The sequence below is a fragment of the Rhinopithecus roxellana genome, chromosome 12 (genome assembly GCF_007565055.1).
Source record: "Rhinopithecus roxellana isolate Shanxi Qingling chromosome 12, ASM756505v1, whole genome shotgun sequence".
Classification (NCBI taxonomy): Eukaryota; Metazoa; Chordata; class Mammalia; order Primates; family Cercopithecidae; genus Rhinopithecus; species Rhinopithecus roxellana.
The window spans coordinates 86441222-86467640 of NC_044560.1; the positions used below are offsets into that span (position 1 = coordinate 86441222).

At 42.1% G+C, this 26419-nt stretch overlaps 1 protein-coding gene across 16 annotated transcripts in view; it reads right to left on the bottom strand.

The window, feature by feature from the left end:
* KIAA0319L (KIAA0319 like) overlaps positions 1-26419 on the bottom strand; it is a 133297-nt gene that overhangs the window by 17162 nt on the left and 89716 nt on the right. For all 16 annotated transcript variants that reach the window (XR_004051953.1, XR_004051954.1, XR_004051955.1 and 13 more), the window contains 9 exons: positions 23301-23402; positions 19048-19145; positions 14137-14224; positions 12087-12179; positions 9494-9626; positions 5385-5613; positions 3407-3530; positions 2458-2590; positions 515-663 (listed from right to left, as the gene is read on the bottom strand). Coding sequence is in view for 12 of the 16 variants with exons in the window: in XM_030912606.1 (XP_030768466.1) it covers positions 515-663; positions 2458-2590; positions 3407-3530; positions 5385-5613; positions 9494-9626; positions 12087-12179; positions 14137-14224; positions 19048-19145; positions 23301-23402 (1149 nt within the window). In the remaining 4 variants the exon portion in view is untranslated. The remainder of the gene's footprint in view (positions 1-514; positions 664-2457; positions 2591-3406; positions 3531-5384; positions 5614-9493; positions 9627-12086; positions 12180-14136; positions 14225-19047; positions 19146-23300; positions 23403-26419) is intronic.

The following is a 26419-nucleotide window of genomic DNA, read 5'->3' on the forward strand; positions in this document are numbered from 1 at the left end:
GGGCCCTCTCCCACAGCCCTCACTGGCCACCGTGCCTGTAAACTAGAGCAAGGCCTCTGGCAGGCCTCAGTTCAAAGGCTCAGGGCAAGCATAGTGAGCTGCAGTGCAGCCGTCATTCTCAGGCCTGACAGTAGGTGTCACTGTAGCTAACAGGAGTCACGGCCCAGGTCTCAGCAATGCAGGGGTAAAATAAAAATGCAAAGAATAGAACCCTTAATTCTTTCCCTATTCAACTGAGAAAGAAAGTAAGGAGGGAAGGAGGGAGGACTGAAAAGAAAATAAGGGGAGGGGAGGGAAGGGAAGATATAAGCAGGAGGAGGGAGGGAAGTTAAAATTCACCTTACAGTCCAATTAAAGGCTGTTTTAGAAAAGAAAACAACAGGTGCCGTCACTCCAACCCTCTTCCCCACCTCTTGCTGTCTCTAATCAATTTCTGCACCCAAACATGACAGGACAAATTCTTCAGCTATCTGACCCAAAGAGGCTGCTACACAAACTGGAGGCGGAGAGGTACCTTCTTTGACAATGACATTCACAGAGCTCTGGCTTTGCAGGTTCCTCTCATCTTTGACAGTCAAGGTGAACACATATGTCCCCACTTGCAGCCTAGTGACAGTGGCAACACTGCTGTTAGCATTCTCGAGCTGCACCCCATCAGGTCCCCTGCAAAAAAAGAAACCAGAGGGTGGAGTCGTACTTGTCTGCTGCTGTCCTGTCCCTAACTTAGCAAGAGGAGACAATGACTCCCTCAGCAAAGACACCAACTATTGTTATCCAGACCTTGACAAGACATGTTTAAAAATATTTCAATTGGACAAAGGGTCATTTGGCCTCAAAATACAGGCTGCCTGCTGGTCAGAAAATTCCAATAGCTTTCAAACACCTCTAGCCTTATCCTTTATATGAACTTCTAGAACACTTGAACTCTTTACCGTTTTAGTTTGTAAAAGGAAGAAAGTTCTCTGAGTAAGTCTCTGATCAAAAGAATGATTTAAGAGTGATGTTTTTAAAAAGCATTTCTGGCCCAGTAGTTGGTTTGGCTCTTGCCAGCAAGGAAGCAAAATGCATTTCTTAATCACTGCCCAAATCCCTCCTGATGAAAAGTCAAGGAAAGGAAATGGGGCAAGACTGCAGAGGAACACTCAGGAAAAAACCATCTTGTTCATAACAACTCTATAAGCAAAGTTCCCTCCAGCTCCTGGACAGGGGCCATCAAGCACCCAGGACACCGCATATCCCTTCTTCCCCCTTGTCGCCTCAGAGAGTTGCCTGCAGCAGCCAAGGGAGCTCTGTGCCAACATTGAGGCTGCACACAGCCAGAGAGCCCTCTGCTGAAGGATCAAAATGCCCCAGAGCTTTCTTGAAAACTACAGGACAGCCAGAGAAATCTGCAGACATCCACGATTTACTTTGTTTTGCCTTGTAAAGTTACAGCCTCTGATCCTGGTAGCTCCCTCTGAAGCACAGTGTCCTTCAAGAAGCTATGCTAAGCATTATCTCTGCTGTAAACACTAATAAAACTCAGCTAAAAGGTCTATCAGCCATATGTTCAATAAACAATTATAATTAAAAACACTCTGGTCTGGGTAAGATTATGTTCTACAAAAGATAAAAACAAGAGCTGAGGGAAATAATTTCTAGATTCCAACTCAGCAATATAAAAAGCAAGTCATTTGTACAGTCAAATTAAAGCTCTTTTCACCCATCTCCAATACCTCTGTCAAACAAACAAATAAACAAACAATCAAACAAACAAACAAATAGACACAAAACCAAAAAACCCAGGCTGTCCTATGGTTGCTACCTTTGGAAACAGAGAATACTTTTAACTCTTAGAATATTTTGCTACTTGTGGGATCCTGCATATAATTTCAGTTGCATTAGTTATGGTTTAAAGGAGCTGAAAGAAACTATAGGAACTAAGAATGGTTCAGTTAGGTAATTTTAATGTAATTAGAATTATTTTGATTACTGCCTTTGGCCTCTGGTTAATTTAATTAGTAAATGGTGTCTTCAAGAAAACAATAACAGAGTAATGCTTTCATTTTATAGATGTATTTTCAATTTCTCTTAATAGCTGTTCTGCCCCATCCCCGGTGCCAGCCTTACCCAGTTAATTCTGAGCAACACTATTTTTCTGCTCCATTACCCCTTCCATCCTGCCTCTCAAGTGTAATTAAACTCTGCATTTTAGCAGATGGATTGTACCTGCAAAAGCACCAGGATCACACAGTACTACCTGGAGACTAGCTGATGGCAAGCATTCTTTTTTTCTTACAAAAATTATTTTATAATATCATTTTCTTGGAGTTGAAGTTTGGAATTGCAAACATTTCTTCCTCAGTCACCCCTCTGGATAAGCCAATAAGAGCAAATCAACTCGTAATAGCAAATAAAACCTTGCTCTTCCAAGGTCTGGAGGCTTTGCAAAAATAAGGATTTTGTGTCAATACTCACTGTGTTTTTTCCCAGAGATAAGAGATAATTTTCTGATCATCTGAGCTCTTGCTGCCATCCAGGGTTGTGCTATCCACAGGAAGGGTCAGCTCTTTATCTGGGCCTGCATCTGCCTGAGGAGGCTTGTTGTTTTCTGGAAGACAAAGAGTTAGAGGTCAAAAGCAGCCAGTCCAGGTGGGAAAGAAGAGGAACCAATTGGGACATATGTTCTGGAAGCCATGGACTCTGCCTCTCAGGCCACAGAACTGTCAGATACTGTGGGAGATGTGGTTACCGTAGGGAGCACACAATAAAGTATATAAGACTGAAACATATCAAGCAATTCTGACAGAAACATAGTAGAACATAATGAAGTTATAATGCCATACTAAATTTGAACTCTAATGCTAAGGGAGTTCAAATGAAAGGATTTGAGTGACAAGACAGGACTGTCCTGAGGAAGTGAGTTTTAAGCAGGCCCTCAGAGGATGTGGTATTGGGTTTTGGTGCAAAAGTAATTGCCATTCGTGAACCCGGGAGGCGGAGCTTGCAGTGAGCTGAGAGCTGGCCACTGCACTCCAGCCTGGGCGACAGAGCGAGACTCCGTCTCAAAAAAAAAAAAAAAAAAAAAAAAAAAAAAAAAAGTAATTGCCATTGAAGGGAATGGCAAAAACCGCAATTACTTTTGTACCAACCATAGGATTCGGGATGGCATAAACTCTATCTCCTAGATCTCCTTGAAGGTACCAACAACTAGCCAAGGAAAGGGCACAAGCTGAGGCTAGGAACTATCCTTCATCTCTAGCTATGAAGAAAGCACAAGGGGAAGAGAAACTAGAAGTCACCAGAGGCTCCATGGATCGGTGCCTTCTGCTTCTACCCTCATGCACCTCAGAACCCAACCCTCTTTTCTCCCAAGGTTAAATGGACCCACCAACAGAAGAGCCTGAACCACAAGGCTGGAGCTTACCAGGCTGCACAATAACAGTCACTTGAGCAGTGGCCTGCTGTCCTATTGTGTCAGTCACTGTAAGTTGGTAAGTGTAGTCTCCTTCTTGCATTGCAGAGAGTTGTAAGGTTGGTGTTCTAACACCCTACAAATACAAATACAGAAGTGGAAAAGTAGACTCCCAGAAACACAACATCACACAAAATTCCTACTCTGGTAAAAACGATTCAGTTTTCTAAACCTAAGACCTAAGATGGTACTGGGCTATTACGTCCCAGTTCAGCACATGAGTGAATGTGGAGTCAGATATCATGAGGCACCTTGCTAAGGGTTTCCCTCTTCAAGGAAACAACCCTCTCTGACACAGCAGCAGTTTCAAATAAAACCAGAACTCTCATGAGAGAGGTGAGTATCGGGAAATGTGCAGAGATTACCAAGGCCAGTCTCTGCGACTCAAACCAGAAAGAATACTGTGAACATACAATAAATGACCCAGATTTTAAAACACTGTTTAAAAAGATCCTCGGCCGGGCACGGTGGCTCAAGCCTGTAATCCCAGCACTTTGGGAGGCCGAGATGGGCGGATCACGAGGTCAGGAGATTGAGACCATCCTGGCTAACACTGTGAAACCCCGTCTCTACTAAAAAATACAAAAAACTAGCCGGGTGAGGCGGCGGGCGCCTGTAGTCCCAGCTACTCGGAGGCTGAGGCAGGAGAATGGCGGTAAACCCGGGAGGCGGAGCTTGCAGTGAGCTGAGATCCGGCCACTGCACTCCAGCCCGGGCGACAGAGCGAGACTCCGTCTCAAAAATAAATAAATAAATAAATAAAAAGATCCTCTTCCTACTGAGGCTGCACAGTGCTCCTGACAAAACTGTCTCAGTGAAACACAGCAGCAGCTCAAGATGCTATAGAACACCATACTGTCTCCTTCAGATCTGTACAGGTTCTGCAACAACCTAACACAACATTTAGACAAAAGCCAGGCAAAACGGAGGCTTTAAGTGAGGTCTTCAATCTAGAAATATAGAATCTTGAGTATCGGGACATTATAAATAATTTTGGGGAAACTTCCAATGCAGGAACTTCCTGTGGAGCAGTGGGCAAAAACTAGTAGCCCATGGGCTGGATCCAGCTTGCAAACATTTTGTTTGGCCTGTAGTGTCTTTCACATTGGAAATTTTCACATGAAGGTCTCAATTTCTTTCTTCTCTTGAAAAGCTGGGCTATCAAGCAATGTTGGGACCATCCCTCCATGTGGCAACAACCAGCTGGACCTGAAGAGCAGATGACTCCTTTAGTCAGGGCTTAAGCTCTCCAGTTCAGCACAGCCACCATCCAGTTTTCTTTCTTCATGTTACCTGCCTGGTGACAGATCTAGTCTCTCTTCTTAAGCATCTATAGAGGAAAATACTCACCATCTAGTCAATCTACTCTAACTTGTTACAGAGCTCACTAAGATTTGCACCCTTGTAGCTTGTAAATAGTTTGACTCTCTGGAGTCATCCAGAACAACTAACATTTCTCAGCGTTTTCCTCTAATACTAAACATTTAAGATAAAAATCGTTTGTTTTTTTTTTTTTTGAGATGGAGTCTTGCTCTGTCACCCAGGCTGGAGTGCAATGGTGTGATCTCGGCTCACTGCAACCTCCGCCTCCTAGGTTCAAGGGATTCTCCTGCCTCAGCCTCCCAAGTAGCTGGGATTACAGGCGCACGCCACCACGCCCAGCTAACTTTTTATATCTTTAGTAGAGACAGGGTTTCACAGTGTTGGCCAGGCTGGTCTTGAACTCCTGACCTCATGATCCGCCTGCCTCAGCTTCCCACAGTACTGGGATTATAGGCATGAGCCACCACACCCAGCCAAGATAAAGATTTTTGCCATCACATTAATCAAAGGCCCCTAAAGCTTTCTCAGTTTGGAGGTTTCTAAAAATGCAGTCCAGCAGCTCTACTTCTCTTGAGCAAGAAAAAAAATAGGAACCATTCCCTCCTACCTGCATCTCCACCACTTTCCCTTTGCTGCTTGGGCTGAGTGACCACTCATAGCTGGTAATGCCATGATCATCAGTGCTCTGGTTCCCAAAGAGGGTGATGGAGTTTTGGGGCAGGGTGATCACTTGGTTGGGGCCTGCGTTGGCCACAGGGGGGTAATCCACAGCTTTGTTCACTGTCAGGTTTGCAGTAGTAGAGTTGGTAGCTCCATCAGAGTCTACTACAGTCAAGCTATCAGGGCAGAGAGAGAAGTGTGATCAGGGATGGGTTTAAGGAAAGAGGAATACACATTAGAAGACTGAAAATTAAGGCTAAGAAATACCAATGTGGCAAGGTTACCTATTCCTACCCATTCCTATTGGAAAAGCAGAAAGTACTACTAGAAGCTAACACTGACTGAAGTTTTATGATGTGCTAGGCACTGTTCCAAGTTCTTTATATCTCATTAAATCCTCACAACAACTCTATAAAGTATTATCCTCATTTTACTCCTCACATACATGAGGAGAAAGGCAGAGAGGCCAGGTACGTTGGCACACACCTGTAATCCCAGCACTTTGCGAGGCCAAGGCATGCGGATCACCTGAGGTTGGGAGTTTGAGACCAGCCTGGCCAACATGGTGAAACTCCATCTCTACTAAAAATACAAAAATTAGCCAGGCATGGTGGTGCAGGCCTGTAATCCAGCTATTTGGGAGGCTGAGGCAGGAGAATTGCTTGAACCCGGGAGGCAGATGTTGCAGTGAGCTGTGATTGCATCACTGCACTCCAGCCTGGGTGACAGAGGGAAACTTCATGAAAAAGGAAGGAAGGAAGGAAGGAAGGAAGGAAGGAAGGAAGGAAGGAAGGAAGGAAGGAAGGAAGGAAGGAATGAAGGAGGGAAGGAGGGAAGGAGGGAAGGAGGGAAGGAGGGAGGGAGGGAGGGAGGGAAGGAGGGAAGGAGGGAAAGGAGGGAAGGAGGGAAGGAGGGAAGGAGGGAGGGAGGGAGGGAGAAAAGGAGGGAGGGAAGGAAGTAGGGAAGGAAGGAGAGAAGGAAGAAAGGAGGGAGGGAGGGAGGGAGGGAGAGAGGAAGGGAGGAATATAACTTGCCCAAGGTCATACAGCTTGAAAGCAGTGGAATCAGGTTCTGAATCCAATCAATATGTCTCCAGTCCCATTTTGTTCTACTGCTGCCTGCATGCATCTATGTCCTGAGACCTTTATAAGTATTGTCTGATATGGCCCTCATAACAACCATATAGAGTAGGCATCACTAATCCCACTTTTTTAAGAGGCTTAGAGAGGCTAAGTAACCCACCCAAGGGCTATATAGTGAGCCAAGATACAAGCCCAGTTCTCTGATTCCAAAGCTCAGAAACCAAATCTTAAGAAGAGGCAATTCTTGGTCCCTATTTCCTACACTACATAGTGCAAGCTCTGTCTGTGGCAGGCTGTTTTCCCATCATCCTGTTCCAGCTGTGTATATATCACAAGGATGGACATCCTAGGCAGACAGCCTGCGGGACGAACCAGGAGGGCTGGCTCCAGTAAGGCAGGAGCTTGAAATGAAAATGAATTCTCCTACGCAACAGTCCCACAATTTGTGCCAGTGAGACACAGGATTTGCAAAACGAAAAAAAAAAAATGTTCATTTATAAGAGCAGGCTTTTACCTAAATAATGCCTTCTAGCTGAACAGCCTAAAGCTTCTCATGCCACCTCAAAATGTGAGCATAAGCAAGCAAGGAGGTTTGGGATCTTTCCATTTTGCTGACAGAAAGAAGAAAAGCATAGAAAAGACATATAGTTTGTTTAAATCTCACCACCAGCCACAGACAGGGCCAGACACCAGTGAGGTTTTATCCTGCAATCTCATCTTTTACCTATGGTGTGAAGGGGATTTTTGGTATTACAGCCTTTAGGAAAAAAGCACAAAAACCTCAGACACACAAACATGCACCAATCAGCAGATATCTGAAAAAGAAACATTTACAGAAGTTTTGCCTCTTTTTCTAGTTTCTCTGTTGTTTTCACAGGTTTGGGGGTTTTTGTTTTTTGTTTTTTGTTTTTTTTTGAGATGGAGTCTTGCTGTGTCGCCCAGGCAGGAGTGCAGGGGCGCGATCTCGGCTTACTGCAAGCTCCACCTCCCGGGTTCACGCCATTCTCCTGCCTCAACCTCCCAAGTACCTGGGACTACAGGCACCTGCCACCATGCCCAGCCAATTTTTTTGTATTTTTAGTAGAGACGGGGTTTCACCGTGTTAGCCAGGATGGTCTCAATCTCCTGACTTCGTGATCGGCCCGCCTCGGCCTCCCAAAGTGCTGGGATTACAGGCGTGAGCCACTGCGCCTGGCCTGTTTTTTGTTTTTAACATATGCCATTTGTCTCCTATGTCAGGACAAAAGCACCTTATAGACAGATAGCAAAATGGCAGCTGCCCATTTTCTCTTTCACCTCAAACAGTTCCTGGCTTGCCTGCAAAGATCCTGAAACCAAACAGCAGCTGACTACAGGGCTAAGGAAAAAAGGCTACTGCCATGTAAAAGTAAAAGATGAAAAGGTGAGTGAATTACTAACCTTAATGCTAATCAAATCCAATCATACTATTTCATAAATGTTTTGTAAAAATGAGGGCTAGGAAAAAAAAAATCACTCTCATACCCCATCCACTAAAAAACCTGTAGGTTAACCTTGTGGTTAAAAGCTTAGACTCTAGAGTTAGACTGTTTTTGTGACCTTGGGCAAGTTACTTAATCTCTTTGTTCCAAAATGTCCTAATCTGTAAAATGAGGATAACCATAATACTTGTTATAAGAACTAAATGCAATACTGCCAGCAAAGAGCTCAGAATAGTATTTAGCACATAGTAAATGTTCAAGAAATACCAGCTATCACTGTTACTATTTTTTAAAAGGATCAACCTGGCCCAAGCTGAATTCTGTAAATAGAAAAACTCCTACATTAGAAATCTAAGGTGAAAACCAGCTCAAATTTCCATTTTAAGCAAAGTAGAAGGCTCCAATCTTGTTGTACTGGCAGCTACTTTTCATTCACCTGAAGTGTTGAATCGATGGAAATCCTGCTAAGTCAGAAGTTGCATATTGATTTATATGGTAGGTATTGTGCTAGGATACTCATTTCTGTGTTCCTGGCACCATCTAAAAATTTGGTTAATCTCAGATTCATGGGAAGACAGATACATATGAATAAACTGTCACACTATGGTAAATGCCAATATAGAGGCCCTGAGTGCAACAGGGAAAGAGGAGAGCCATATTCTCTCCTGTTTGGAGGGATCTCAGAGAACCTACTGGAAATTGAGGAGGTTCTTAAGGATGGGTAAAACTTGAACAGATTAAGAAGGGAATTAAAGGAAGTATGAACAAAACACATGGATCAAGTCAAGGAGTGAAGTAGAATGAACCCTGACTTCAGGGTTAGAAAATCTGCATTTAAGTTCCAGCTGTGAGACCTCAGAGAAGCCTCATTTTTCTTAGCTGTCAGAGGAAGACAGTATCATCTATAGATCATGTTTGTATGATACTCATATATTAATACAAGTGCTTTTTAACATACAAGGAATTATGCAAATATAAGGAGGATTACTCTAGAATCAGCTTCAAAGCTTTAGTAATCACTCTAGAATATCAATACCAGCTCCCCAAAAGTACTTTCTTTCAATCAAATTCCCCAAAAATCCCAACAGAGAATGAAAACCACTAGTTAAATGTAAAGATTATGAAGTATCGTAAGCTGAAGCAGCATTTTCCAAAGGAAGAAAAAAATGAGAGTAGGTTCCTTCAGATTTTGCCTGAGAAAAGGCAAAGGAAGATGGGCCTTTTCATTTGACAACAGAAGCCCTAAAAAAATTTTTTGGAGACCTGCCAGATAAGGCTTGAGAAAGATTAACTGTGGCAGATCCTGATCTACTGTATAAGAACCTTTGCCCTAGAAAGTTACCATTGTTGTAATCACAATCACCATAGGGCTCAGAGAACCAGTGGGACCAAAAGCTGTATTATCAACCAATTTCACAGTGAATTTGATATTTGTCAAAGTTACTCATATAAGAATGTAAAACCCATGAGATGAAAAAAAAAAAAAAAAGGCCTATAGCTGAATCCTAGTTTACCTGAAAGTGTAGTTCCCAGGAACGAGTTTACTTAGTTTTAATATGGCTGTATCTTCAGAAATCTTCTCTTCTCTCAGAGGCCCCTTAAGTTCTTCCCAATGGTACTGAACGATTTTATCATCATCAGTGCTTTCTTGACCATAAAGAAACATCAGTTACCACATGAGAACGCTTGGTCTTAGCACTTATCCAGTTTACACAAACCAGGACAACGACCCAGAGATTTGAAGCTAGGAAAACTTCATGAAATTACAGACTATCTCTCCAGAACATTTCTTCCCTAGGAATACTGGGTTATTCTGCCTCTCTATGCATATTCCACTGCGTAGCTTTCCAAGGACTCCAACACAGGCAACCTTTGGTTAAAATACTACTGCATGAAGAAAGGAAAATCAATAATTCTTAAACACATGAAAAAATACCCAACCTCATTTAAAAGAAATGCAAATTAAATTTACACTTGAGATAGCATTTTTTTTTAACCTATCAAGTTGGTAAAGACCAAAATTTCATAACACATTATATTGGTAAAGGTATGGAGAAAGATGACCTCTCATTAGTCATGGTATAAACATAAACAGACACAACTTTTATAATAAGCAATTTGGCAACATTTATCTCTGTCCCTGCAATTCTTCTATGAATTTATCCTGCAAATGTACATGCATTAAACATCATGTTTACAAGATTATTCATGGTAACATTGTTTTTTTTTTTTTTTTTGAGATGGAGTCTTGCTCTGTCGCCCGAGCTGGAGTGCAGTGGCCGGATCTCAGCTCACTGCAAGCTCCGCCTTCCGGGTTCATGCCATTCTCCTGCCTCAGCCTCCCGAGTAGCTGAGACTACAGGCGCCCGCCACCTCGCCTGGCTAGTTTTTTTGTATTTTTTTAGTAGAGACGGGGGTTTCACTGTGTTAGCCAGGATGGTCTCGATCTCCTGACCTCGTGATCTGCCCTTCTCGGCCTCCCAAAGCGCTGGGATTACAGGCTTGACCCACCGCGCCCGGCCCCGGTAACATTGTTTGTAATAGCAAAAGAATGAGAGTAATCTAAATGGTCATCAATAGAAATTGATTGAAAACAAGAACTCGTACAATGAAATTACACATCTATACGATGGAATGCTACTTAATCATTTTTTTAAAAAAAGAATAACTATCTTATGTGTTGATTTAGAAAAATTCTCCAGGCCAGGCATGGTGGCTCACGCCTGTAATCCCAGCACTTTGGGAGGCCGAGGTGGGCGGATCACCTGAGGTCAGGAGTTCGAGACCAGCCTGACCAACATGAAGAAACCCCGTCTCTACTAAAAATACAAAATTAGCCAGGCGTGGTGGTGTGCACCTGTAATCCCAGCTACTCAGGAGACTGAGGTAGGAGAATCGCTTGAACCTGGGAGGTAGAGGTTGCGGTGAGCCAAGATTATGCCATTGCACTCCAGCCTGGACAAGAGGAGCAAAACTCTGTCTCAAAGAAAAGGAAAAATTTTCCAACATACAAAAACAAGCATCACACATAACAGCACATATAATATGCTTTCATTTGTGTAAACATAAGACAGAAGGACTATATATGTATTTTCTTATATATGTATAAAATATCTCTAATAGGATACATAAAATAATAATACCATTGGTTGTCTGGAGGAAAACTGCAGAGTTAGGAGACATGGATAGTATGATTCTTTTCACTGTACACATTTGCATATTATTTAACTTTCACCTATTCAAAACTGTAAAATAAAACAGTACAATGTGAGCCCTTTCTACCACTCTCTATCACAAGGGCTTCTTCCTGTTCTCTCCCTTCCCTCTTGGCCTACAATCATCCTCCTAGCCTCTTCTTCTTGCCAGCAGCATCAACATCAAATGCTTAACCTTGTTAGAGGGTCCTCTACTAAAGCTGTGACTGCCTCTGCCAAAAACCATCAGTGGTGCCAAGATAGTCAGGGTAAAGGACCTTAACCGGTCTCAAAAAATCAAAACAAAACAAAACGAAAAAGCAAATACTGGTGAGAAGATAGCTCTGAAACCTCTTGCACCATATAGCCACAATTAAGGGCAAACACCCAAAAATCCTCTCAGGTCACTCACTGGATGACACTACTCTGAAGAGTAAAATGTTAAGGAGCCAGACCAGGGTGTGGAGTGCATTCTGTGAGTGTCTCCAGGAGGAGGCTGATGAGAATCTTGTTAGGCAAGTGATGGCTGGGTAAAAGCTCCTCAGTTAGGCCTCCCAGTTACTTGATTGGAACTTTGGTTCTATGAATGAAAAAGGCAACTCCAACTAAGCAAATATGAAAACCAGTGAGTTTCAACTAAAATCATGCTAACTACATGCATAATTTCAGTTTCTTACCATTTCAAAGTGGAAATATTACTTCAAATAGGCTACATGGGGATTTTAAAGAAGGCCTGTCTGGTGTGTTGCTTTTCAGTCAGTTGCTTCAGATAGTTGGCCTTCCCCTAACACAGGCAACATGACTGGCCTAAACAGATCGCAGACACAGCTGGCCCCAAATCTTCTACTAGAGTTTTCTACCAGAGTACACGGTGAATGTTCTTCTAAAACATCATACTTAGACAAGTACTCACGACTGCCATCAATGACTGTAGAAGTGGTTGGCAAAGAGATCTCCTGGAACTGAGGTGACACGATAGCAACGGGAGGCTGATTCTTACGGGGCTCTGCAAGAAAGTGACCCAAAAGAAATTGGGAAAGGGGCTTCAGAAATTACAGGAGGAGCAGGATGTATCTGAGAGGATTATAAATCAATTTCCATTCCATACATTACTGGTCCCTAACTTTTTTGGCACCAGGGACCAGTTTTGTGGAAGACAATTTTTCCATGAATAGGGGTGGGGGTTGGGGGTTGGAGTGCAGTGCGTGGTTTGGGGATGAAACTTCCACCTCAGACCATCAGGGATTAGATCCTCAAAAGGAGTGTACAACCTAGACCCCTTGTATGTGCAGTTCACAATAGGGTTCATCCTCCTGTGATAATCTAATGCCATCACTGATCTGACAGGAGGCAGAGCTCTGGCAGTAGTGCTCATTCACCCGCCATTTATCTCCTACTGCGCAGCCCAGTTCCTAACAGGCCAGGGACTGGTAGTGGTCCATGGCCTGGGGGTTGGGGACCCCTGCATTACACAATTAATGACTGAATCATCACCACACAGGAGAGTCACAAGACCAGATTGCCATGCTAACATAAGACACTTGGGAGTATAAAAGCCTCTTCCAAATCTGACCATTCCTAAGACCATGCCCTGGTAGTCTTTCAATGCTCACGTGCTATATAGTTGATGAAAAGTACTACAGCAGCAAGTGACTCCTTTCAGCCAAGCTTGACTACAGGCAGACAACAAATAAGCTTTGGGCAATAAAGGCCTTGGCAATCTAACTGTCCCTTGGCACAGACTGTGCTGAAAAGCTGATGGGTGGTTTCTCAACCATCCTAGAGTTCCCTATATGTGAACTAGCTATGGGTTAAGTGATGTGAAGGTCACAAACCACTCTGGTCCACCCAAATGACTGTGTGCTACAAATCCATGGCCTTTTCTTTGCAAAATGATCAAATGGTCTTGATGCTGATCACATTTTTAAGAAGGTGAAAGGATTAACTTGGCTACACAGTTCAAGGAATGAAAAGAAAATCTATTACCAACAAAGAAAAGAGTATTGAGAATTTATGCTGTTTATTTACCAAATATACTGTTGATATGGTCTGGCTGTGTCTCCACCTAAATCTCATCTTGAATTGTAACTCCCACAATTCCCACGTCATGGGAGGAACCTGGTGGGAGGTGATTGAATTATGGGGGCGGGTCTTTCCTGTGCTGTTCTTGTGATAGTGAATGAGTCTCATGAAATTTGATGGTTTTAAAAATGGGAGTTTCTCTGCACAAGCTCTCTTTTTGGCTGCTGTCATCTACATAAGACGTGACTTGCTCCTCCTTGCCTTCTGCCATGATTGTGAGGCCTTGCCAGCCACGTGGAACTGTAAGTCCATTAAACCTCTTTCTTTTGTAAATTGCCCAGTCTCGGATATGTCTTTATCAGCACCATGAAAATGCACTAATACAACTGTCCAACTTCTCTTAAATTTCTCTGAAAATGGAAAATAAGATTCCTTCCTACTGCACTGTGATCTACCTACAGTGGTTCATTTTAAAAGAATGATAGAATTTTGTTACCAAGGTGAAAGAGACTGGTAGTGTTTAAATGAGGAACTCTGTGTACAAAGACCCACATCTCTGGAAAGAGATCAGAAAGAGCTGGTCACTTGGCTGGTTCTCCTTCTGCATGCTTCTTCTAGGCTCTTGGCTTCCCTGTGTCTGTTAATTACAACACATGGTCCTCTCTCAGCATGGCCCACTTGAAGAAGTAGTTATCGGTAAATAAGTTATTGCTTAGGCCATACCGCACTGTGGGTCATGTGTCCAGCTAAGCATTCCAACTACAGCACTGTGGAACGAAGTCTGTATTTTGCTATTATAACTGTTAACCACACTGAACTAGGAATTGCTGAATAAATATATTACCAAAAAAAAAGGGAACCAAAAACCCTCTAATCAAATCTGTCTCCTCAGGAGTCCTGCAGAGGGAGGAAGGGAGACACAATCAGGGCTGAAAACATACCTGGCTTGACTGTCACGTTCACATAGCCTTCCCCATGGGCATTTTGACCCTCTACAATCACTTTGAATTCATATAGGCCTGGAGTGAGCTGCAGAAGTGAGAGAAGATCTCTTAGACAATCACAAAGAACAGGAATTACACTTAAAATAAGATATATCTGAACTTTCCCAAGCTGAATCTTTCACTCTTTCCTTCCCCTGTTTCCAAAATGGAAAAAGTCAACTAGCCTGTAATCCTAGCAATTTGGGAGGAAGTGGGTGGATCACTTGAGTTCAGGAGTTTGAGACCAGCCTGGCCAATACATGGTGAAACCCCATCTCTACCAAAAATACAAAAATTAGCCAGGTGTGGTGGCACACACCTGTAGTCCCAGCTACTTAGTAGGCTGAGGTGAAAGGATGGCTTGAGCCCGAGAGATGGAGGTTGCAGTGAGCCGAGATCATGTCACTGCACTCCAGCAAAAAAAAGTAAACTAGCTGAAGAGATAAACAATGAACTGAAAAAAAAAGAAAAAAGAAAAAAAAAACTTTTAATGTGAATCTTATGACTAGCTGACTCCAGAACAACAGAAGGGATTTCAAGTATCTCTGTACTCCCATTTTCTTTTCAGAAGAACATTAAGGGCCCAAATATTCCACTCCACAGAGTTACGAAATTAAAATAATCATCACTTCAAAGAAAAACATTTTGTAAAGATACTAAATAGTTCCCAAATATCTGAATATTTTTCCCTCCTGATTTTTACTAATTTATAAACTTAATATAAAAGAAAAAAAACAAAAAAGTACCCAGTATATCACTATCATAACACATCAACTTATCAAATTTCTCCATTTCCTTCTAATCCTTGACCACATATTAAACTAATAGTTGTGTACGGCTCATTCGTTTAACAAACATTTACTGAAACCAAAACATGTACCAGTCATTGTCCTAGGCTTAGTAGTTTGGATATGAATAAGGTAAGATCTCTATCTTCAAGGAGCTCATATTTCAGTGGTATTCAAAATTCTAGCTACAATTGAGGTATCAAACTTTCTATTGTTCTTTCTTCCATTCATTTAGCATGAACACCTTCCCTACTACAATACAGTCTTTTTTTTTTTTTTTTTTTTTTTTGAGACAGAGTCTCACCCTGTCATCCAGGCTGGAAAGCAATGATACAGTCTTGGCTCACTGCAACTGCTCCCTCCTGGGTTCCAGTGATTCTCATGCCTCAGCCTCCCGAGTAGTTGGGACTACAGGCATGCACCACCATTCCCAGCTCATTTTTATATTTTTAGTAGAGACGGGGTTTCGCCATGTTGGCCAGGCTGGTCTTGAGCTCCTGACCTCGGGTGATCCACCTACCTCGGCCTCTCAAAGGGCTGGGATTACAGGCTTGAGCCACCGCACCCGGCCACAATCTTTTTAATATTTATTTTAACGACCACAGAGCAGTACATGAATAAGTGTGTCAAATTTCACATAAGCCTTTCAAACTGTTGGACACTTGGGTTGTTTCCACATTTTTACTATTATAACTAATGCTGTAATGAACATCTTCCAGGCACTTTTTTTTTCTTTTTCTTTAGAAGTATTTTTTTTGGGGGGGTAAATACTAATTGAGCCACAAGTAGCACCTTTGGCTACTTCCTTTTTATAATTCTCTTCCTCTTGGCTTTTACTTCTGTGCCCACGCTTCATTTCTTTCAGATTCCTCTACCCTCCATCCCTTAAATGATGGGTGTTCCCAGGATTCCAACCTCAGCCTGCTTATTTCTTCACTCTGCACACTCTCCCTGGTTGACTTTATCTATTGCTATGGCTTCACAAATCATCTATCTGAGGTTGATATGCAAATATATCTCTCCAGCCCAGACTTATCTTCTGACCTCCAGTCCCTCTCCACCAGCTACTAACTGGACAACTCAATTCAGATGTCTCACGGGTACCTCAAACTCACTCTGTTCAAAAATGAATTAATAGGCCGGGCGCGGTGGCTCAAGCCTGTAATCCCAGCACTTTGGGAGGCTGAGACGGGCGGATCACGAGGTCAGGAGATCAAGACCATCCTGGCTAACATGGTGAAACCCCGTCTCTACTAAAAATACAAAAAAAACTAGCCGGGTGACCTGGCGGGCGCCTGTAGTCCCAGCTACTCGGGAGGCTGAGGCAGGAGAATGGCGTGAACCCGGGAGGCGGAGCTTGCAGTGAGCTGAGATCCGGCCACTGCACTCCAGCCTGGGCGACAGAGCGAGACTCTGTCTCAAAAAAAAAAAAAAAAAAAAAAAAAAAAATGAATTAATAATCTGCAAACTTCTCCCTAAAACTTGCTCCTCCTTCTGTGCTCCTCATTTCAATGAACATCCACCCAGATATCTAAGCCAAAAAGCTAGAATTATCCTAGACTTCTCTTCCCCAACATCCCCAACCAGTTCTTCAATCATCAAATTTTATCAAGTCAAACTCCATATTATTTTTCCAATCTACTCACTTGTCTCCATCCACACTGCCATCACCTTAGTTCTTAACCACCTGTCAAAGCACAATTATTAAAGGTATGGCCTGCCCGGGCGCGGTGGCTCAAGCCTGTAATCCCAGCACTTTGGGAGGCCGAGACGGGTGGATCACGAGGTCAGGAGATCGAGACCATCCTGGCTAACACAGTGAAACCCCGTCTCTACTAAAAAATACAAAAAACTAGCCGGGCGAGGTGGCGGGCGCCTGTAGTCCCAGTTACTCAGGAGGCTGAGGCAGGAGAATGGAGTAAACCCGGGAGGCAGAGCTTGCAGTGAGTTGAGATCTGGTCACTGCACTCCAGCCTGGGCGACACAGCGAGACTCTGTCTCAAAAAATAATAATAATAAAAAATAAATAAATAAATAAAGGTATGGCCTTTAGAGATGGAAAGCTCCAGTTCAGACCTACCATTTAATACCTTTGTGAACTTTGGCCACATCACTTCATTTCTCCAGTTTTTAGTTTTGTCATTTGTAAAAAAGATAGTAATACCTACATCCTGGGAAAGTTATGAAGATTAAAAGAAATAAATGTATAAAATAATCAGCACTGGGTATGGCATATGGTATGAATTCAACAGGTGGTTTTTATTTTTATTTTTTGAGACATAGTATCACTTTGTTGCCAGGCTGGAGTGCAGTGGCATGATCATGGCTCACTGCAACCTCCACCTCCAGGGTTCAAATGATCCTCCCACCTCAGCCTCCTGAGTAGCTGGGACCACAGGCACGTGCCACCACACCCAACTAATTTTTACATTTTTTGTGGAGCTAGAGTTTCACCATGTTGTCCAGGCTGGTGGTTTTCAATTTTACTTATTTAGTTCTTTTACTCAGGCTATTATCATTTTACACCTAAATTTTTCAACAGATTCCTCACTGACTTCTATAGTTTGAGTCTTATCTCCTCCAATCTGTAGTCAGGTGATCTTTCTAATCTGAAGATCTAAACATGTGTTTCTCTTGCTTAAAGCCTTTCAAGGGCTCTATATTCCTTCTGGATAAGATTCAGCATATAAAGCTTTTGCTCCATCTGACCCCTGCATCTTTCCAACTTAGAACCACATATAAATTCCCTTTTCTCCACATTTTCTCTCTCATTTTTGGCCCAGTGGACATGTTGCTTCTTCTGGAGTATTATCCCTTCACCCTTTACCTAGTCAGTCAGTCACTCTAAGAAATCCACTCTACCTTTCCAGGGCTTCAAAGACCCTCTGCACTGACCTAGTATGCTACCTGTTATAATTACCTGCTTCCTATCAGTATCACCTGCTAGACTCTATTGTTCTTGAGCATTAAAATTATGACTAATTCACTGGTAAATCCCCAATGCCTGCCACATAACCAGTGTACAATGAATAGATGTAGAATGAAACACTAAATGAGTCTGCTGGGTCAAAGAATACAAACTTTTTTCTTAGAGAAAGGATCTCACTTGGTCATCTGGGCTTTAAGGCAGTGGTATGATCATAGCTCACTGTAACCTTAAACTCCTGGGTTTTAGTGATCCTCCCACCTCTACCTCCTGACCAACTAGGACTATAGGTATGAACCACCACACCCAGCTAATTTTTTATTTTTTGTAGAGACAAGGTCTCACCATGTTTCCCAGTCTTGTCTCAAACTCATGGTCTCAAGCAGTCCTCCCACTCCACCTCAGCCTCCCAAAGTGCTTGGATTACAGGTGCAAGCCACTGCGCCCAGCCAAATACAAACATTTTAGAGCTGTCAATAACTGTACTTAGGCTGGGCATGGTGGCTCACACCTGTAATCCCAGCATTTGGAAGGCTGAGATGGGAGGACTGCTTGAGGCCAGGAGTTCGAGATCAGCCTGGGCAATAGGACGAGACTCTGTCTCTACAAAAAATACAAAAATTAGCCGAGTATAATGGCATGACCCTGAAGTCCCAGCTACTCAGGAGGCTGAGGTGGGAGGATTGCTTGAGCCTGGGAAGTCAAGACTGCAATGAGCTGTGATCACACCACTGCACTTTGGCCTAGGTGACAGAGCAAGACCCTGTCTCAAAAAAACAAACAAACAAAAAAAACAAACAAAAAAAAACCCAAACCTATACTGAATCCCACAAAGGCTGAGTCAATGTATGCAGTCATGTGGCCACAAATAACCTAGCTCATCCCAAATTCTAAAATCCTTAAGTTAGCCTTAAAAGCTGTTTAGTGTATATTTTCAGCCACCACTACCATGCTGGTACAGTCTTCTTACCATAAATGAAACTTTGAGAATCATACACTAACAAATACTGGATGTCAGCCAGTCAGATTTTCGGAGGATTCATTTCTAAAAGACTGTTTACAACTTAAGTGTAGACAAAAAATCATATGATATTCATTTTAGAAAATAGTCAACTCCTCTACCTTAGCCCTGCAAGTGAAAGGAGGCAAATTCACCTTCGATAGTTTGAGGATCTGGGAATGTTTCCCTTCCATTTCTCCACTGTAGTCTCTAGGATGAGTAATCAGCTGCCAGTCGTAGGTGTAGGTTTCTCCTATAGAAGGGCAGTTACAAAAATCATGAAAACACACACCTACACACAAAGAGGACAGCCACAGAGCCTGCCAATAACAAATCTCTTCTGATCTTGACGAGGCTTTAGTTTTTAAGATTTCACCCCAAAGCCTGTAGGGAAACCAAACCATCTGCTCAGAGAAAAGAGCGAATTCTGCTGACTCAGCTACAGTTAGGGCTTCTTCCAACTCTCTCCCAACAATGCTTATTACTGCCCTATACCCACCCTCTCAGGGCCAATCTACCCTGAAAAATAGCAGGTTGCTCATGGTGTGGCCTACCACTGAAAATACATGTCCTACCAACCATTATAGATGAACTCACTGGGAACAAAGGCCATTTTCTTGCAAAACTTCTTTTGCAACAAAGAACAGCAATGACTTCTAAATAACGTGGTTCAAAAATAGCTTTTTACAGAGTGCTAACAATGCTCATCTCACTGAGGTCATCACACCCTGGTGAGTTAAAAGAGCTACTTCATTCCTGCTGAGCTAAATAACACACTGCAGAAGATGGTAGGGGATGGCCCATTTAAAACAGGCCCAATGAAATTAATTAAAATCAAATGAAGCATTAAATGGTCCCCATTTGCAGGTCAGACTATATCACTAGGTAGCGCAAGGGTAGAATTCTATCTAAATGGCATCCCTCCCCAGAAAAAGTTGTCTTACATTTTTTGGATCAAAATACATTTCTGGCTAGGGAAGGGAGGGCTTTGGTAGGAAGGTTTAGTTTAAATTACTAACCAAAAGTAAAAAAGAAAAAGGGTGAAAGAAAAAAACCTTACCAGAGAGAGGTCATCTTTTTCTTATTTCATGAGTTCAAATGTTAAAATCAGTACACAGAACCTAATTCCAATATATCCTTCATCTGAAGACCAATTTTATTTTATAAACCTGGGAGACAAGATCTTCCTTCCTTCCTTCCTCCTCCAAAACAAGAATTTTTCTGGCCAGTTGTCAGCGCCAACAGCTCTCACAAATGTATATAGTATGTAGTAGTTAGGTTACGAGAGGAGAGGGAAAGAAGCAGCACAAGCAGGACTCGTACTCAGAGACATTTCTTCCAACTGTAGCTGGAAATTCTTTTCCACATAGAAAACAGTTTGGGAACAGATAATTTTATAATAGCTAAGGCTAGCAACATAAATTTCAAAACAGGACAATATTCCTAGGACAGAAAAGCTCAGGGGATGAATTATGCCTCGCAGGCAGAAATATATTCAAAGGTAAGAACAACTGAGTGTAACTCTATTAGAAAGAGTGCTGGTTGCAGTGACTGAGGACAGTCATTCGTTTGTTTTATTGACTGATTGACTGATTGAGATGGAGTCTTGCTGTTGCCCAGGCTGGAGGGCAGTGGCTTCATCTCAGCTCACTGCAACCTCTGCCTCCCGGGTTCAAGTGATCCTCCTGCCTCAGCCTCCCAAGTGGCTAGGATTACAGGCACGCACCACCATGTCTGGCTAATTTTTGTATTTTTAGTATAAACAGAGTTTCACCATGTTCGCCAAGCTGTTCTCAAACTCCTGACCTCAAGTGATCTGCCTGCCTCAGCCTCCCAAAGTGCTGGGATTACAGGCCTGAGCCACCATGCCCAGTTGGACAGTGGTTTTGAAACTGGACCTGGAGGGATCCTAATGGGCTGCCATAGAGAAGGAGAGGGATAAAGAGCACGCAGAACTGGTCCTGCCTCATCACCCCCAACCTTTGAAAGTTTGAAACCATCCATCTCATATATCCAGTAAAGGTGGGAGAACCTGGGGAGAGGACAGGAGAAAAGAATCTATTTCCTTTTTTTTTTTTTTTTTTTTTTTGAGATGGAGTCTCTCTCTGTCACCCAGGCTGGAGTGCAGTGGCGTGATCTAGGCTCACTGCAACCTCCGCCTCCAGGGTTCAAGCGATTCTTGTGCCTCAGCCTCCCCAGTAGTTGGGATTACAGGTGCCCGCCACCACGCCTGGCTAATTTTTAGTATTTTTATAAAGTAGAGATGGGGTTTCACCATGTTGGCAAGGCTGGTCTTGAACTCCTGACCTCAGGTGATCTGCCCACCTCGGACTCCCAAAGTGCTGGGATTACAGGCATGAGCCACTGCGCCCAGCCCTTTTTTTTTCTTCTTTTTTTTTTTTTTTTTGAGACAGACTCTTGCTCTGTCACCTAGACTGGAGTGCAATGGCACAATCTTGGCTCACTGCAACCTCCGCCTCCTGGGTTCAAGTGATTCTCCTGCCTCAGCCTCTCAAGTAGCTGGGATTACAGGCGGCCGTCACCACACCCAGCTAATTTTTTGTATTTTTGGTAGAGATGGGGTTTCGCTATGTTGGCCAGGCTGGTCTTGAACTCCTGACCTCAGGTGATCCACCTACCTCAGCCTCCCAAAGTGCCGGGATTACAAGTATGAGCCACCGTGCCTGGCCAAAGAATCTATTTCTAAACTAATGTGTTTTGAAACACTGATCTACAAGATGATAGTAACCGATAGAAATGTACATGCAAATATGGGTTAGGAAAGAAAATACAGTAGAGGCAAGCATGTCTTTCACAAAAGAATGGAAGTAATCAACAGCTCAAGGCAGTTCCTCACCTCCAACTTCAAAGGTCACTAAACCCATTCACCTTAACTTGTCACCAGAGGAAGAAAGGAAAAGGCTTCTCTAGAGGAATGTGAAATGACTTGATAAGGAAACCTCAATTTGAGAGCAGAAATATAGAACAGACAGGGCATTTTGCTTCTGGAAAAGTACTTTTTGCATTAATATACTATTTGGTATTAGGCCTAGAAATGAAGAATACTGTAGTGGAGATATGTGTACCCCCCCATCCTAAATAGGGAAGGACATTCTACTTGACTAACCTTTCAATGAGAATAACACAAACCCAACTCACTCAATTTCCATCAAAGTATGTACCACTCATGTCATAAATAGTCTTAAGAGAACCCATATATGTTTGTAAGTCAAACTTTGGTATATTAACATACTTCAAAGGTGAAAGGAATGTTCATATTACAAAAGTTTTCTTAAATAATGAAGTAATCACCCCTAATTTAGATATTTTATATACCTGAATTTTGTATATCATATTAGGCTTATCTTTTTTTTTCCCCAGGGACAGGGTCTCACTATGGGAAACAATGGTCCTTACAACAGTCCTGTGAGGACAGGATATCACCTGGGTATACATAAACATTTATGGAATATGAGAGGTACTATATAATGTAGGGTTTGAGATCATAGGCTTTGATGTCAAGCTTGGGTTCAAATCCCAGCTGAGCCAGTCATTATCTGTGTGAATCTAAGTAAATGACTTCTCTTTTTTTTTTTTTTTTTTTTTTTTTTTTTTTGAGACGGAGTCTCGCTCTGTTGCCCGGGCTGGAGTGCAGTGGCCGGTTCTCAGCTCACTGCAAGCTCCGCCTCCCGGGTTTATGCCATTCTCCTGCCTCAGCCTCCGAGTAGCTGGGACTACAGGCGCCCACCACCTCGCCCGGCTAGTTTTTTGTGTTTTTTAGTAGAGACGGGGTTTCACCGTGTTAGCCAGGATGGTCTCGATCTCCTGACCTCGTGATCCGCCCGTCTCGGCCTCCCAAAGTGCTGGGATTACAGGCTTGAGCCACCGCGCCCGGCCTATGACTTCTCTTAATTTCCATTTCTTTCTCAGTAAAATGGGGGTAATAATTCCTACCTCATAAGATTACTTTAAAGGCAAAATGAGATAGTAGATAAGTTACCAGTTTACTGCCTAGCATATAGCTGATGCTAATTAACACAGAACGTATTTATTAGGTTGTATTATATCCATTTTAAGAGAAAGAAACTGAGACTCAGATTAATCCATTTATTTTGGCTAAACAACCAGTAAATAGCAGATGTAGAACTTGGAAAGAAGTTATTCAAGATGACTGCTAATATAAATTTGTAACTTAAAAAATATATATATATTTTCCTGACAGGAAGTCAGAGGAGGGAAAAAGATAAGGGCCAGGAGTGGTAGTGTATGCCTGTAGTTCCAACTATTAGGAAGGCTAAGGTGGGAGGATCTCCTGAGCTCAGGAGTTTGAGACCAGCCTGGACAACACAGCAAGACTCTATCTCTTTTAAAAACAAAAACAGTTATCCAAATGTAAGGGGATGTTTACCTTTAAGTGGTTCTTGGAGAACATATGCATTTAATTGAACTTCATTCTTAGGCAGGGTTATCTGGACACTCTCTCCAGCAGATACCACCAGTTCCTTTATAACTGGAAACAAAGTAAATATACCAGAGATAAGAAATAGATCCAGACTCTTATTTCTCTTCTTCTTTTGTGATCAAACTCATTTCATGATCAATTTTCAGCTACTGCCATCAATTACTAACCTTTCTTCTACTCTCTAATTGCTTGAAATTTGATTCTGTCCCCCCTTTTCCACTGAAAAGGATCTTTCAAAACTACTTCTTAGTAAATCTAATAGCTGTACCATAATACCCTCATTCTTCATCTCACATCTCAGTGGCTTCTACTACTGCTAACTGCCTCCATCTTAAAACTCTTGGTTATGATGATACCATATTATTCTATTTTTTCTCCTTTTTTTCCCCTCCATTGTATTTTTACTACAGTCTGTCCCTAAGCCCTCCTTACGTCCTACATTCCACAGAGTCAAATTCTGTTTCAAGTATCACCTTTATGCTAACAAATAACTTTCTAATAAGATACATATATAAAGTTTCTAGAAGGGAAGGCAAATGGTCACAAATCTGCGTTACTTTCTTTCCATTCCAATTGCTACAAGATTCATTGTTCACACTAGATTATTCCAAGAATTTTTTTTTTTCTTTTTGAGTCAGGGTCTCACTCTGTTGCTCTGGATAGAGTGCAGTGGTGTAATCATAGCTCACTGCAGCCTCAAATTCCTGGACTCAAGTGATCTTCCCACCTCAGCCTCCCAAGTAGCTGGGACTACAGGCATGCACCACCACGCCCGGCTTACTTATTCCAAGAATCTTATTTTATCTTCCCTCTGCTAGCTCTCTCCACTCCAATCTATTCTGTCTTCCTAAAACAACCAACACCATTAGTCTTTCCAAAATACTCACCCACCATGTTACTCTTCTATTTAAGACTCCTCCTCCTATATCATATTTAAGGCCAAACTTCCCACCTGCCATTAAAGAACCATCATCTGATCTCACTGTCTTATCCTTCCTATCTATTTTGCCTTTAGTTATATTGATTTTCCCTCTTGTGTTCCACAAAGCCATGGTCTACTCTCAGGGACTTTGCTAAAGTTATTTCTTTCAATTGGAGTGTTTGCCTTGCTTTATTCTAAATACAGCATTTTGTTTCTTGCTTAAAGCCTGTCTCCTCTCCAAGAAATCTTCCCAGACCATTTCAGTTCAAACTGATCTAATCTTGAAGTATGCTAGCATTTCTGGAACACTCAAGTCAGCAAAGAGCTATATACTGTCTTTATACTATTCACCAGCTATTTCACATATGTCAGAGTTTCTCAAGCTCAGCACTCCTGATATTTTGGACCAGGTAATTCTTTGTCATGGAGGGAAACGTCCTGAGCACTGTAAGGTGTTTAACAGTATCACTGACCAATACTCACCAGATTTCAGTAGCATCACTCCCTCCCCCCAACCAAAAATCTTTGCAGACCATTGAAAGCCACTGATTATATAAATCTTATTTCTCTGACAATAAATGTTCATTTGCTATGAGACTTCGAGACTAGGAGAGCTTAAAGCAAACAACAGGCTAGTCCACTCATATTTCAAGCCTGGGAGGCGAGAAGGGCTTCCTAGGCAAATATGAAACTTGAGATTTATCTGCCTCTGCATGGGAACATTGCACTTGGGGAGAAATGAAACCATCCTTAATGGAAGCTTCAGCATTTGGATGCCCCAGGAGATGGAATAAGAACTCTCTGAAGTGACTTTCAAAAACAAGAAAAAAAAGAAACATGATACTCAGAGAAAGTATAATGAACCAAAAAATGGCTATTCAATACAGTTCAACCCAAACCCTTCACAATTACACCAAAAATTACAGGCATCTCGACTGGATACAAAAATTACTTTGGTGCCTCAGGATTGAACCCCTAAAATTTCATGTTATATGACTACCAAAGGACACACTGGAAAATTAAAAACTGGCAAAAATTCATTTTCACTGACTTTAATTTTACCCTCTTGACTTTTTCAGAAGATAAAGACCAACTTCTTGATTAACCAATTCTTCCTAATACCTTAGAACAGCACCTGTGAAGCACAGATTTATTTATACATTATGTATAAATCTACTTCTTATTAATGGCTTTAAAAATAAAGATGCTTCTCCAAGACACTGGTCTGAGCAAAAAAAATTTCTTGAGTAATACCCTACAAGGACAGGCAACCAAAGCGAAAATGGACAAATGGGATCACATCAAGTTAAAAAGCTTCTGCACAGCAAAGGAAACAATCAACAAAGTGAAGAGACAACCCACAGAATGGGAGAAAATATCTGCAAACTCCCCATTTGACAAGGGATTAATAACAGAATATAGAAGGAGCTCAAACAACTCCACAGGAAAAAAATTTAATAATCCAATTTAAAAATGGGCAAAAGATTTGAACAGATATTTCTCAAAAGAAGACATACAAATGGCAAACAGGCATATGAAAAGGTTCTCAACATCACTGATCATCAGAGAAATGCAAATAAAAACTACAATGAGATATCATCTTACCCCAGTTAAAATGGCTTATATACAAAAAACAGGCAATAACAAATGCTGGTGAGGATGTGGAGAAAAGGGAACCCTTGTACACTATTGGTGGGAATGTAAATTAGTACAACCACTATGGAGAACAGTTTGGAGGTTCCTCAAAAAAATAAAAATAGAGCTACCATATGATTCAGTAATCCCACTGCTGGGTCTATACCCAAAAGAAAGGAAATCAGTGTATTGAAGAGGTATCTGCACTCTCATGTTTGCAGCACTGTTCACAACAGCTACACTTCGGAAGCAACCTAAGTGCTCATCAACAGACGAATGAATAAAGAAAATGTGGTGCTTATATACAATGGAGTACTACTCAGCCATAAAAAAGAATGAAATCTTGTCATTTACAACAACATGGATGGAACTAGAGGTCATTATGTTAAGCGAATAAGCCAGGCACAGACAAACACTGCTTGTTCTCACTTATTTGTGGAATCTAAAAATCAAAACAAATTAACTCATGGAGATAGAGTAATGGTTAGATAGACGGATGGTTACAGAG